At 40.8% G+C, this 15384-nt stretch overlaps 1 protein-coding gene across 1 annotated transcript in view; it reads left to right on the forward strand.

Moving 5' to 3' along the window:
• Positions 1-15174, forward strand: part of LOC127638626 (transcriptional enhancer factor TEF-3-like) — a 43066-nt gene extending 27892 nt beyond the window's left edge. The window contains exons 8-12 of the mRNA XM_052120233.1: positions 7-137; positions 224-397; positions 7713-7853; positions 8132-8284; positions 12733-15174. Coding sequence (XP_051976193.1) covers positions 7-137; positions 224-397; positions 7713-7853; positions 8132-8284; positions 12733-12846 — 713 coding nt within the window. The 3' untranslated portion in view covers positions 12847-15174. The remainder of the gene's footprint in view (positions 1-6; positions 138-223; positions 398-7712; positions 7854-8131; positions 8285-12732) is intronic.
• Positions 15175-15384: the final 210 nt, after the last annotated feature.

Below are 15384 nucleotides of genomic sequence, written 5' to 3' on the forward strand. Positions count from 1 at the left end.
CTTAAGGTTACGAGAGCGCAACAGGTCTTTCCATGACCTCAAATGCTCCCCCCTGGCAGGGTCGAAGTATCGCCAGCTCTAAACTGCGCCTGTTGGAGTTCTCTGCTTTTCTAGAGCAACCTCAGGATCCTGACACTGTACGTCCATTATGGGTTAAATCCTAACGCTTATACTTACCAAACCTGCTCATACTTGAGTACATTTTCACATGTTTGTCTTGCAGGTCAACAAACATCTGTTTGTCCACATTGGTCAGTCCAACCCTACGTATAGTGATCCGTATTTGGAGGCCGTGGACATACGGCAAATTTATGACAAATTCCCAGAGAAGAAAGGAGGGTTGAAGGAGCTGTTCGAGAAGGGACCGGTGAACACTTTCTTTCTCGTAAAGTTCTGGGTAAGAACCTAACAAATGTGTCTCAAACCACGATCGACTCTCTTTTTTTTTTACCATATTTTCTTAAGTGCAGAGGCACCAGTAAGCTAGTCATGGTTGTGCAATGCTAGGCAGTTATAGAAGTACGCAGCTAGTAAGTAACTTGCTAGCACAGCATTTTCTGTTTAAAGTGGCACAACATAATTGTGATATACGATAAATGTTTTGCCTAGCGTTTCTAATTCGTACATTCTTCAGCCTTCCAACATATTGCTTATGGCTTCATGCTAATTTGGATTTGACAACAAATGAACAAGAGGTAGACCGATATATTGGTTTTACCGATTAATCTGTGACAATATTTGCTTTTTGGATCTATTGGTTATCAGCAAAAATTGGTGCCAATAATTGACGCTTAGCTTTATTTTTTATTCCTTCATATTCCTCTGTGGCCATTGATTTTCTTGAGTTTTGATTTAGTTAAATGGTAAATGGACTGCATTTATATAGCGCCTTTTTAATCTTAGTGGTATTCAAAGCGCTTTACACCACGTCTCATTCACCCATTCACACACCATCAAGGTGCTAGCCTACCATTGGGAGCAAATTGGGGTTCAGTGTCTTGCCCAAGGACACTTCGGCATGTTGAGTCATGTGGGCCAGGGATCTCCGCGGTAACAATAAGCCACATGATGAGATGCGTGAATTGACGGTATCAGATTCGTCCTCCACCACCCGGATTTAGAGCGCATTGGGAATTGGGCATATGGGCAAAAAATATGAAGAGTATGTAATTTCTGCGAAACTAGTGGCACAAAACGGAATTGCAAAAATAAACATCGTTTTTAAAACGGCTTTCTGAATACGCCCCTTGCATGCAGTTGTTCAAACAGTCAAACAGTCCCGCCCCCAGCTCACACCACTGAGTGCGCAGAGGTAGGCAGGTAGTTAGCCAGGCAGGTACGCCATCCAATCATTACATTTGGGCCAAATGCAATGATTGGACATGCCATTTACAGACCTGTGACTGCCACTGATTGCTGTCTGGATGCAGAGACTTTCAATTATGCTTCTGGTATAAATTGCATACTCTAGCTTTAAATATAGAGCATTGTAACAGAGCCATGTCTTCGTCATTTCAAAATAAGAGTCCCTGGTGTGTTTCGGGCTTGTTTATAGTTAAAAGTCCTGCTTAATGCACCAAATCTTTTCTTTTTCCTACTAAATATTATTGGGATTTTGGTTAAACACTGAACTGCATCCGGGATTTTATTCATTTTGGACTCTTGTAGCCTCTATGTCGATGCCCGTCAACAAAAGGCAAGACTTCTTTTTAACAATTGACCAATGAATCGGTTGTCGGTCAATAGTGGATTTTGCCGATAACATTAATAGGGGTGATAGAAAAGGCAGATAACCGAGACATTATCGGACGACCTCTAAAATATCAAGACAAAACTCTGTGCAAAATTGTAATTAAATATACAATTTTTTTTAAACACTTGCTGAGAAATTACACACAATTACACAAATTTGGCATGAAACAGGAAATGAAAATTTAAATGCACATGACCTTTATTGATCAATAACTGGCTGGATGGGAAAAATGGTCTCTAGGGAAGGTGTTGATACATATCAACACAGTATATAAGAGGGCTTGGTGCCATCGTTTCAGAGGTGGAGCAAGTTATTATGACAGTATATGTCGATGAAAGATTATGTAGACAAACATAATGTGCACCGATGAATTGTGGACAATAACACCAGAAATGTCTATTAAGAAAGTAAATGGGGTAAATTTAGATTTCACGTTGACTCTACGTATGACAAATTCCGTAACTAATTCCAGGCCATCGTTTTTAAATGTGCTAAAAATGTGCACTTTTTAAGAATTGTTAACATATATTAAAATGAAAGAAAAAGACTGTTTATCTTGTATTGTAAGTCTGTTTTTCTAGACACTGGTCGCAGTGAAGCTCATGAAAGATTCCAGATGACAAAGGAAGTGAGTTTGGGGATATTGGAGGTCTCTGAGGCATTTATCCGGGAAGAGTGACAGGGTCTGCTCTTTCATTGGAGAAATCCGAGCTTGGGCACCTGTCTCTAGTGCTGCTGTTACACCCCTTAAACCACACGCAATATCTATTTATAGAACCGCCACCCTCCAGAGAGCGAGAGCGAGCTACTTAAGTATTGTTCAAGTGCTTGTTTGTTGCCTTATTGAGTTAGCGAGATTGTGGTGGGCTTGTCCAGTCCTGTTATGGTAGTAATCTTTTTTGCTACAATAATTTGGTCTTTTGACATTGGACCACACGTCTCCTCACCAGACGCTAGGAATGTCAAAAGTGCTGGTACTTTGGTACCGTACTAACAGTAACTATAGTTTTACTACAGTATCAGTAGTGCCAGGCACCGACAAAATTCACAACCTGAGTGCAGATGATGGCGTCTGCTTTCAAACACTCACATGAGCATTTGCGCGCCTGCTCTACGCAGAGCGCTATTGCCTTGTGGCAAAGGCCCGACACTGCTATTGCCTTGTCGTAATGCAGTTGCCAACAAATGCCGCCATTGTCACCAAATGCACTTCTTCACAAGGTTTTAATGTAAACACAAGCAGTTATGGTAAATGGTAATATAGCGCCTTTTTAAACTTAACGGTATTCAAAGCACTTTACACTGTGACCAATTCAACCAATGACCACACCAATGGCTGCAGAGCTGCCATGCAAGGTGCTAGCCTGCCATTGGGAGCAACTTGTGATTCAGTGTCTTGCCCAAGGACATTTCGGCATGTGGAGTCGTGTGGGCCGGGATTCGAACCACCAACCCTGCGATTAGTGGCCAAAATTTGCATGTGATCTATATGTGGGCTAATCAGCCGAGGAGAAGGATAAGTGCAGCGGGATGCAGCAGTTTGGGAGAGAAAGAGCCACAAGCAGCTGCCATGTGTGTGTTTGAGTTTGTGTTGTGTTTTTTTATTTAAATTAAATATTACTTTGACTGTTCAGCCGGTTCCACAGCACGCCGTCGCCTGGTCCTCGATCACTACAGCCACTCCTCCAAGGGCCAGTCCTCCAACCCCTGGTGGATGGAACGCCCCTCCGTGTTTTAGCGGCCGGTAGGGAACTCCTCCCCTCGTGGACGGCGGCCGTTCCTCCTCATCCAGGCGGCCGGCAGCAACTCTTCCGTCCCTCGGCCGATGGCTGCGGCTGCTCCTTTGGGTGGACGGCAGTGGGGAGGACACCACGACGGCGCATCCCTCCTCCTTCCCGGACTTCGGCACCAATGTAACAAGGTTTATATGGAACAGGAGGAGGCGGGAACAACACAAACATACAAGTGGCAGCTGCCTGTGGCTCTCTCTCTCCCAACTGCCACGTCCCACTGCACTTATCCCTTTTCTCGGCTGATTAGCTCAACTGGTTAATTCATTCAAAAGGGAAAACAAGTTTATTTTTCTTACCCAATTGGCGAATACTTTTTTCTCGTTTTAAGCATAAACCACACCAAATATGGTTTGGACGCAAAATAAAATTGTCATTCTGCTTCACAAGTAATGTTTAGATATTTTTATTACAAAAAAATACCAAGAAAACGAAATTTTGCAGTGTTCTTGATGGATACATGCCATTGTTTTCTATGTTTATTCATACTAAGGCTCATTTATTAATATTTCTTCTATTTTATGTAAAAAAGTGTTGTTAATAGCATATTAGTTTTTGGTAATGTAGCAAAATTTGTAATGAGTATCAAGAAATTTCAAAGGCATTTGCATTGACTACTGAAATTGTGCTATTTACATATTTTCGCATCTGTTGTGCTGTTTTTTTATTTGTTTTTCTATGTGAACATGCTAGATGGATGCCTTTGAGCGTTGCACCACATCTCTCTTTTTCAGTGTCTCGCGCACTCCATTTTTGGTGGGAAAAACACAGTTTGAGTGTGGATAAGAGGTGTAAACGTAGCAAAGTCATTGCACTTTCAAAAGAAAATGTACTACAGTGGACGTGGCCTTAGACTCGGCCACAAATTAAGAATAAATCCAACTTGAGACACCTATTCGTTGCATTGCATCTAGCTTTTATAGCTTAAGAATGTGTGCGGTCTGAACAGCCCCTTACACACGCATTGTTCATTAAAAGGCATCTGCTGAAACCTTGATGGGAGCCCAAGGCCTTTCATGTGTCTGGAGACTATACAGGTGGTCGTGCAGTAAGATTAGATATATTAAATCCATTAAGAATGTCACTATAAAAAACAGCATCAACATCGGTAGACCGCTGTTTCCTCTGCTCATAAGTGTAGGTCATGACTTGGGCGTCCTCGGGCACAGGTTGTCATGGTGACATTGACAGGCCCGCCAGTGTGTTCTCCAGAGCTATGGCATTCTAGATTAAATTTCCACCCCAGCTACGGCCACCGTCTCACACCGCGCCTCGCGGCCCTGTCCTAACCGATCGCCTTGTGCTTTTGAAGTGCGCTCTGAATCGGATTTGTGCCGGTCGTGCTAAATTGTTACACAGGCAGCTGGACGTGGTAATGCGATTTGGAGAGTTGCGGGTAGTTGATTGTAATTGGATGAATTCCCTCGCAGAGAGTGAAAGTGAAGCCGGCGAGTGCCGATTCAGCGGGCAATGAAGATAAACGAGGGAATAAAAAAGAGAAGGGGGACGGAGGTGGGGTTTAGGGTGGAAAGAGAGATGGTTGTGGGCTTTTAATGGGACGTTATGAGAATGTGGGAGAAAGGGGAAAAGGTGAATCTGTTTTATGTCTGCTGTGCTTTGAGTTGTGTGATGTTATAGTGGCTTTAAAACGGTCCTTTCAGATTTCATTGACCAATTTGTTTATCATTGTTATTTATCGTGAGCTGCTATTTGTAAGCCTAACACTGTTATTTTGTTGAGTGTAAAAGCTGAAAAATACTCATCAAATGTGCCCATCATTTAAAATATTGGGGCAAAAATGGCCTCGTAATGAATTCCTAGGTAACATCGGATATTTTTCTAAATATTCTATTTTAGGCCTAGTTATGCATTTAATCTCTTGTTAATGTTTGTGAACAGGTTCAATTGAAAAATTTGACATAAAAGGATGATATACAGTACCTAGTTATCACCCAATATAGTTCAAACAAATGAACAACTTCCTGTTTTATGGCAAAACATCGAACTTTGTCAGACCGTCACAGCCACGCCGTGCAGTGAAAACTCAAAAGCTTTGCATCTTAGCATCGCCAAGAACTTTAGTTCCACGTCTGTCGCTCACTTCGACGTTGGGTCGAAGAAGCGACACTAGGGGTCTCTCTTGAGAGCCTTGCGCATCTTTGAACTTGAGAAAAGGCCAATAAGAAATTGGCAGACAGAATTTGCATGTCCCGCCCCTGGACATACGGGTATAAAGGGGGGAACCCTCGGGTCAGCACGCCCAGTTCCTTTCTTCCCGGAAGTGCATGATGAGCTGACGAGGTCGTGGAGGGCACCTTTAACTGCACGTAATCAAACCCCTCGCTCATCCGCTCTCACTACCCTCGACGGCGGATCGGTCCACGGGTACTCGGCGGTCCCCCAGGTGAACAGAGCGGTTGCGATCCACCTGTGTCTCGAAACGCCGCCACCTGGCGGGATCGCCCGGTGCTCCCCTCCAGGGCTCCCCTCCAAAGCCTACAGCGCCACCGGACAGGCAACTTCCATCTTGCATGCCATGGCCCTCCTGCAAGTTCACCAGGCCAAGGCACTAAAAAGCCACACCTAATTGTGAAACCCATATCAGATGTAAATCTTCACCACTTCTGATGCGTGTGCAAAGTTTCAATGAGTTTTCGAGTATGCACCATTGGTGCTCGTGCCTTAAATATCTCAGCTCAGAAGGTCCTTAAAATGCAAGTGGAAGGTGATCAGACTTCTGAAGCTCCAAAAAGAACAAACAGTCAGTATAAACGTCATCCATTCGACTCCACTGGTTAATGTCTTCTATAGCGAAACGATCGCTTTTGGTGTGAAAAATATCAATATTTAAGCACTTTTTAACTATAAATCATCAGTTCCGGTCAGCAGCCATATGCACATTCACGAGGGGGTGGAGTACACATGGTCTCTCATGTGATGTATTCGTGTCGGCATGTTACGGATGTAATCTCACGTTTTTCTCTCGGTTGAGCACACAAACGCACCATTGTGTATAAACAAACAGATATAAATACACATCTAAACCGAAATCAAGCTTGTACAGCGTTCCTCAATACAAGTTAAACTTAATCGACAGCATTTGTGGCATAAAATAATTTCGACACATTCCTCCTTTTCTTTAAAAAAAGCAAACTTACAATGGAAGTCAATGGGGCCAAAACGTAAACGTTAAAATACTGTTTCAGACGTATAGCCACAAGATGTCAACAATATGTGTGTAAACATTATTGTAGTGTGATTCAAAAGCTTACTAACCTTTTCTGTGTTAAGTTATATCCAATTTTACATCTTCGTTGCCATGATGTAACCCGTAAACCCTAAAACGACAATTGAAATGATGACTATTATTTACGTCTCAAATATCGAATAAGTTCTAACTGAAGCATTAATGTAGGTGCTTTTATAAAACTATTAGCTACACATTTCTGCCTTTAAACACTCTAAAAATGGGCCCCATCCACTTCCATTGGAAGTACCTCACTGTAACCTTTATTTTTTCTTTTTTTAATATATAAAACACATATATTTGTTTGTGGCAATCGCCACAAATGCTGTCGCTTGAGCAACTGAGCCAGTGACGCTTCTAGCAACACAAGCTCAATTTCGTGCATTGTTGCATTTCACAATGTGATGGATAACAATTTATAACACAATGTAGTATGCGTTGTATTCTCAATGGTGCCACAAGGGGTGCTATAGTGAGATTAGTGTTAACTGTCCGTTTCTATGGAGAATTTTCTCTTCAAGTCAACTACTATCATGGCGCAGCACCAGTTTTATTATTGTTGAGCAATAATACCATAATCGTGACATAATATTGTATTGTATTATCGCCCCCTTGAGTACTGAGGTTTGTTACCGCCAAAGTTATGCAAGCATGTTGAGCCGGACCACGCATTTACAATGAGTTAGCGAAGCTCTCGCTCTTGCGCACCTGCATAAACAAATCTTTCTGGCCTAAACTCTGAAATTTCTCAAACTATTCACAAATGTCCCCAATGGCATATTACTCTAGATTTGTACTTTTTTCCCATGTGTTCAAGGTAGTTGCTTATTGGCCCGATCCTGCCAGTATTTAGTATATGTTTAGTATTACTGTGTTTTGGAAAGCACACAGGATGTTACAGCCATTGTATTTTGTTTTGCAGGCAGATCTTAGTATTAACCTCCAGGACGACAGCAGTTTTTTCTATGGCGTATCAAGTCAGTACGAGAGCACAGAGAACATGGTCATCACCTCTTCTACTAAGGTCTGCTCGTTTGGGAAACAAGTGGTTGAAAAGGTGGAGGTAAGATGTGATGGTGTAAGTGTCTGTCTGTACACACAGAACAATTGTGTACTGTCACAACTTATTTATGCCTATAACATCTTATGGGCAATATAAGTCCATCTAATTGTTTTAGAATCCCATATCAAATTACATTAGCAGCCAGATATCCCTCCGCATTCAGGTCATATGCAAATAAATCATGATATTATGTCATCGTAAATCTATTACGTGGCTTATGTATCTGAGTTTTGGATTGCATAGAGGAAAATTGATTTTGTTGTGTTTCTCTTGTACAGACGGAGTACGCTCGGTTTGAGAATGGGAGATATGTGTTTAGGATTCATCGATCGCCGCTGTGCGAATACATGATCAACTTCATTCACAAACTCAAACATCTACCAGAGAAATACATGATGAACAGCGTACTTGAAAACTTCACGATTCTCCAGGTAAATGCAATATAGTTTCTGTGCATTCTATTCACTGGGGATATAAAATGAAGTAACATTGTGAATATTGCAATGATTTTAACGCACTATTTATTTGGCCATTCAGTTTCTTAAAGACGTTGTCATTTGACCAGTTTTGCAAACCTTCTTTTTCGTGCAACTTGCGAGTATGAGAGTGTTTTAATAGCATCTCTCATTTAAACTTTAATAGCAAAAATGGCATTAGTGTTGGCAAGTTTGATTCATTTTCATTAATCAGTAAATCGCTTCAACAGTCCAATTCAGCACTTTGTTTAGGCATTGGGCATTTTTCATGTATTCAAATGTTTTACTACACACACATTTAGTGATTAAGTGAATTCCTCAAAACAGTGTGGAATTTCACTTCTTGCATTCTTGCAATCTGGAATGCCCCATTCCCAATGCTCTCCAAGTCCTCATGGTGGCGTAGTGACTCGCCTCAATCCGGGTGGCGGAGGACGAATCTCAGTTGCCTCCGCATCTGAGACCGTCAATCCGTGCATCTTATCACGTGACTTGTTGAGCATGTTGCCATGGAGACTATAGTGCATGTGGAGGCTTCACGCTATTCTCCGCGGCATCCACGCACAACTCACCACACGCCCCACCGAGAACCACATTATAGCGACCACAAGAAGGTTACCCCATGTGACTCTACCCTCCCTAGCAACCGGGTTGCTAGGGAGGGTAGAGTTTGGTTTTGGTTGCTTAGGAGACCTGGCTGGAGTCACTCAGCATGCCCTGGGATTGGAACTAGCGAACTCCAGGGGTGGTAGTCAGCGTCTTTACCACTGAGCTACACAGGCCCCTTAATAATGTAAATTATGGGATAATTGGGTGAACTAACCGTGCGTTCACACCAGAGGCGGCGAGAGCGTCAAATCGACCGGAAGTCATTCATTTTCAATGACAGCCAGCATCTCTCGGCAGCGAGAAGCGGCGTGGCAAGTCTTGGGCGGTGTGGGCATCAGATGGAAGTTGAAGTGCAGTCAACATTATGGTAATGAGCTTTGACGCGGTTCGGCGGCAACCTATTGGAATATAGAAGTGCCCCGCTCTAGCGAAGTCTAGAGAACACAACCGTGTAAACGTTGGTTCCCACCAAACATTAGTTCCAAAGATAAAATAATTATTGCCGTGGCGGGTTTCCCAGTAATATATGATCTGTCCCTGTTTGCTTACACTGATATAAAACAACCAAGACCACAGTTATTATTACAAATGTATTTTATTTTGATAACAAACAACTATAATTTTAATTACTTTCTGCTAGCGATCGATTTCTTATTTTCATTTTAAAGATTTCATGAGGATATACGCTACTTGTGATAGGTCGGCAAAAAGTAAATGGTCGACATGTCTGGATGTTTAAATTGCGGCCCCTTTAAATATAGTTCACAAAACAAAGCATTCTGAACAAACGGTGCCGCCTATTTCAACTACGTCAGAGCGTCCACGAGCGTCTTCGAGCGTTGAAGGCAGGGTAGCCAGAGCGAATTTTGACGCTCTTGCTGCTTCTGGTGTGAACGCACGGTAACCCTTTAAGAACTCAATGTATTGGTTGTTTTATTCTCATATCATTGATCAAGCTTACAGTTGACAGTAATCTGCTTTACATTGTGTCCATCAGTGTGTCCAGTTCTCACAGTACACACTCTTGATTTCTGTTGGCACTATTTTTAATTGACACTTTATATGCTTGCCTCAGATGGACGTGTTTGGAGCATCTCAGTGGTATTCAGCGTCATAAACGCACAATTTTTAGGACATGGTAGTAGAAACTTTGAAAATTGTGTCTCAAGATTCCTGAATTCTGTTGTGCTTCCACTGTGAACGGTTCTATTATGAAGGAAAATCCGTAATTTAATTATGAAATTTACGTATGCGTCAGTGGGCATGATTAATTGCATACATTTTTTTTTTAATAATAAATCACACTAAATGAATTCACTTAATTGTACTAAGTTTCCACATCTTGCCAATAACTGTGACATAATTCAGTTTAATGTGTCATGTTTGACTACTTAACTGACTAAAGACTGTTGAGGAAATGAAAATGAGACTGTAGTCACGGCGACAGTGTGTACCCTGACAACAGTTCCAGAACACTACTGTCCACTGTGTGGGACACTGCCCACAGGCAGAGACCCCGAGACAAAGGACACTCTCACACGACACAACATGGGAACTCAGAAAGAACCGGACTGTCAATGGTCCAATTGAGTCCATGTTGACTGATTAACTGTTAATGACGCATATGACACAACACACATGTGTGTACCTTAAATCTCTATTTCAGTTTCCTGTTCTAAGCTGACAGTAGTGGTACCCGGAGGGGTCTTCTGCTGCTGTGGCCAGTCCGCCTCAATGTTCGACGTGTTGTATGTTCAGAAATGCTGAAACACGTGTTCATTTGGGTTACTGTCACCTTCCTGTCAGCTCGGACCAGTCTGGCTATTCTCCTCTGACCTCTGTTATTAACAAGCCGTTTTCGCCTACAGATCTGCCACTCACTGTGTGCTTTTTGTTTTTGGCACCATTCGGAGTAAATTCTAGAGACTGTTGTGTGTGAAAATCCCTGAAATACTCAAACTTGCCCGTCTGGCACCAACAATCATACAACGATCATACAAATCATTGAATCACATTTATTACCCATTCTGATGGTTGAAGTGACAACTGTACATGTACATTAGTATTCACAGCCTTTGGCATGACACTCAAAATTGAGCTCAGGTGCATCCTGTTTCCACTGATCATCCATGAGATGTTTCTACAACTTGATTGGAGTCCACCTGTGGTAAATTCAGTTGATTGGACATGATTTGGAAAGGCACACACCTGTCAAAGGTCCCACAGTTAACAGTGCATGTCAGAGCACAAACCAAGCCATGAAGTCCAAGGAATTGTCTGTAGACCTCTGAGACAGGATTGTATCGAGGCACAGATCTGGGGAAGGGTAAAGAAAAATGTCTGCAGCCTTGAAGGTCCCAATGAGCACAGTGGCCTCCATCATCTGTAAATGGAAGTAGTTTGGAACCACCAGGGCTCTTCCTAGAGCTGGCTGCCCGGCCAAACTGAGCGACTGGGGGAGAAGGGTCTTAGTCAGGGAGGTGACCAAAAACCCGATGGTTACTCTGACAGCGCTCCAGCGTTTCTCTGTGGAGGAGAACCTTCCAGAAGAAAAACCATCTCTGCAGCACTCCACCAATCAGGCCTGTATGGCAGAGTGGCCAGACAGAAGCCACTCCTCAGTAAAAGGCACATGACAGCCCACCTGGAGTTTGCCAAAAGGCACCTGAAGGACTCTCAGACCATGAGAAACAAAATTCTCTGGTCTGATGAAACATCCAACCTGATGGAGCTTGAGAGGTCCTGCAAAGAAGAATGGGAGAAACTGCCCAAAGCTTGGTGTGCCAAGCTTGTAGCATCATACTCAAAAAGACTTGAGGCTGTAATTTGTGCCAAAGGTGCTTCAACAAAGTATTGAGCAAAGGCTGTGAATACTGATGTACATTTGAATGTCGTTTTTTATTTTTGATAAATTTGCAAAGATTTCAAACAAACGTCTTTCACGTTGTCATTATGGGGTATTGTTTGTAGAATTGAGGAAAATAATTAATTTAATCAATTTTGGAATAAAGCTGTAACATACCAAAATGTGGAAAAAGTGAAGCATTGTGAATACTTTCCAAATGCACTGTACCTGTGTATATATGTGTGTGTGTGTGTACATACTGTATATGTGTGTGTGTACATACTGTGTGTGTGTGTGTGTGTGTATATACTGTATATGTGTGTGTGTGTGTGTGTGTATGTATACTGTATATGTGTGTGTGTATATACTATGTGTGTATATACTGTATATGTGTGTGTGTGTACTGTATGTGTGTATATATATATACTGTATATGTGTGTGTGTGTGTATATACTGTATATATGTGTGTGTGTGTGTGTGTATATATACTGTATTTGTGTGTGTGTGTGTATGTATACTGTATATGTGTGTGTATATACTATGTGTGTATATACTGTATATGTGTGTGTGTGTGTGTGTATGTATACTGTATATGTGTGTGTGTATATACTATGTGTGTATATACTGTATATGTGTGTGTGTGTACTGTATGTGTGTGTGTGTGTGTGTATATATATATACTGTATATGTGTGTGTGTGTGTATATACTGTATATATGTGTGTGTGTGTGTGTATATATACTGTATTTGTGTGTGTGTGTGTGTGTATGTATACTGTATATGTGTGTGTGTATACTGTATATGTGTGTGTGTGTGTGTGTGTGTGTGTGTGTGTATACTGTAAACAAACTCTTTTTTTTTTAAGAAATGCCAGACTATGGAAGTTAAATTGGATGCAAATGCTATTTCATGTTGACTTTAAACTCTCTCTCTCTCATTGTCTGTTTTAGGTGGTAACCAACAGAGACACTCTAGAAACCCTGCTATGCATCGCTTACGTATTTGAAGTGTCAACCAGTGAGCATGGAGCACAGCATCATATCTACAGACTACTCAAAGACTGAAACTCAAACCACTATGGCAGGTCAAAGCCTGACCTTACCGATACAGATGCCATTTATCCAATGCCACAGCGCCCCCTATTGGCCTCAGCCAGACCTACCTGTGGTTCTGCCAGGGTTGATGGTGGGCATGGATGCAAAAGACTTTCTAGTATTACTGTTCTGAGGCACAAGCAGAAAAGCCTTCGCAACTGGAATCTTCCGGAATCGGAAATCTGAATGATTAAATTTTTGTATAATGGAACTGTAATAGAAGGACAATGCATGAGAAAGTTCATTTGTTTTCATTAATTCATCTCATTTTAGCCAAAAGTGTTTGTGTTATGTGTTTGTGAAAACAGTTGCGTGCACTACACAAAATCACTTTATAAATCTTGTTTTCCTGTAACAATATCTACACATTCTTAAAATAAGTTTAGTTTTAGAAGGGTGTTCAGCACTTTTTTAGCTGGTCAGGATGGCAGACCATCTTATTAAACCAGCTTAAACCGGCTTATACTAGTTTTAGCTGATGTTGTTTTTGTTTAGTTTATTCAGCAGGGTTAAGTCTTGTCTTACGTAATTTTGTGGTCAAGGACATTTATCTGGATTTAGGCACGTTTTGTTATTTTTACAGGAAAACAAGACAAAATACTAATTAAAAAATATGTTTTTTTGCGGTGTGGAAAGAACTAGGGAGTGTCGTCACATACCTGTTATTCGATTTTTAACGAAACAAAATGGACGTCCTTTTTTCTGGTTCTTTCGGTCACATTTCCTCAGATGTCAAGACAAACATAAAGTCAAATAACAGATTCAAACACTGAATGTGAAGTGTGCAGATTTACAACATTGTATTTGATAAGCGATATTCACGGATGTCGAACGCAATTTAAAACAGTCGAATATTAAATGGATTTAAAGGAACAAAAAGGTGTCAAATAACCGGTTTCAAATTTGGAATAAAGAGCGTGTGTTATCCTTGAAACCGGGTTTAAGCTGTTCTTGTTGGACTCCTGCTGCTTATTTTTGTTTTGTTTAATTTCTAATTGATGAAGATTCTAGTTGGCGCGAGACTGTGTGACGTCATTAAGCCGTTTAAAGCGGAGTCTGCGCCAGCGCGTGGTTGGACGTGATTTTATTACAATGAGGATATGAAATGATTAATATTTTGACACTTAATGTGGTATTGCATTATTTTCTAATTATCTTGTCTTACTTCGCTCTGACAGGTCAAGTTGCTCATTAGTTTTGACCATCCACATGAATAACCCAAGAAAAAGAATCAATGCAGAAATCTGTGAAGTCACAAATTAAGACATCGATATTCTCAATAATCCCTGATGGCACACGTTCATCACCCACACGTCTATCCGATGTGTGTGTTTACACCTGAAAGACTTTTAACCTTGTTTGCTCATCTGCAATATGTCAATGAAACGTTTCCTCTCGGATGTCTTTAGACCTTATTCACACAAGCGCCATCTTTGATTTTTAATGGGAATGAGGCTGTGAGGGAACGCGCGCGGAATAAATCTGTAAAAAGCTCCTAGATCACATCTGTTCTCCATAACGCATGCTGTGAGATTTTTTAGAAAGATGTTTTTTCTCTCTCCAATATTTTTCCGTGGAACGATCCAAAAACACTTTAACCCCTTTGCGTCAAAAAAAAAAAAAAAAAAAATCAAATTAAAACAATTACTCGCAGGACAAAAATGTCTGTGTCAAAAACTGCCATAATTATATTATATATTAATTTATTTTGTTTAGTTTATATAATAATGATGAATTTATGAGAAAAAAAAACACAAGCATTTATTATTTTCAATATTCTGAATGCTAAGGGTTTTTTTCTTTTGGATGATCACAGTCTGTTATTATTCAATTATTATAGTCAATTATTAGCAACAATATTGATTTTGATGCATTATTATTTTTTGTGCAGTGTCAGATTAAAAAAGAAGAAACACACATTCACAACATCAGAGGACAAAATTGTCCTTGTCAAAAAACTGCCATAAAAATATTATATATTAATATTATTTTACACTTTCAATGAGTTAGATTAACATCATGATCATAACTATCAAATATTCATTTTCAGGATTTTAACCCTTTTAATACCAGTTTGTTTATATAATAACACTGTTGTTTTTTACACACACACACACACACACACACACACACACACACACACACACACACACACACACACACACACACATACACACACACACACACACACACACACACACACACACACACACACACACACTTGTTGTGTTTCCATGTTTTATGGGGACTTTCCATAGACATAATGGTTTTTATACTGTACAAACTTTATATTCTATCCCCTAAACCTAACCCTACCCCTAAACCTAACCCTCACAGAAAACATTTCAAAACTGCATTTTTACATTTTCAAAAAACATAATTTAGTGTGATTTATAAGCTGTTTTCCTCATGGGGACTGACAAAATGTCCCAACAAGGTCAAAAATTCCGGGTTTTACTATCCTTATGGGGACATTTGGTCCCCACAAAGTGATAAATACACGCTCAC

This window comes from Xyrauchen texanus, chromosome 46 (genome assembly GCF_025860055.1).
Source record: "Xyrauchen texanus isolate HMW12.3.18 chromosome 46, RBS_HiC_50CHRs, whole genome shotgun sequence".
In the NCBI taxonomy this organism is placed as follows: Eukaryota; Metazoa; Chordata; class Actinopteri; order Cypriniformes; family Catostomidae; genus Xyrauchen; species Xyrauchen texanus.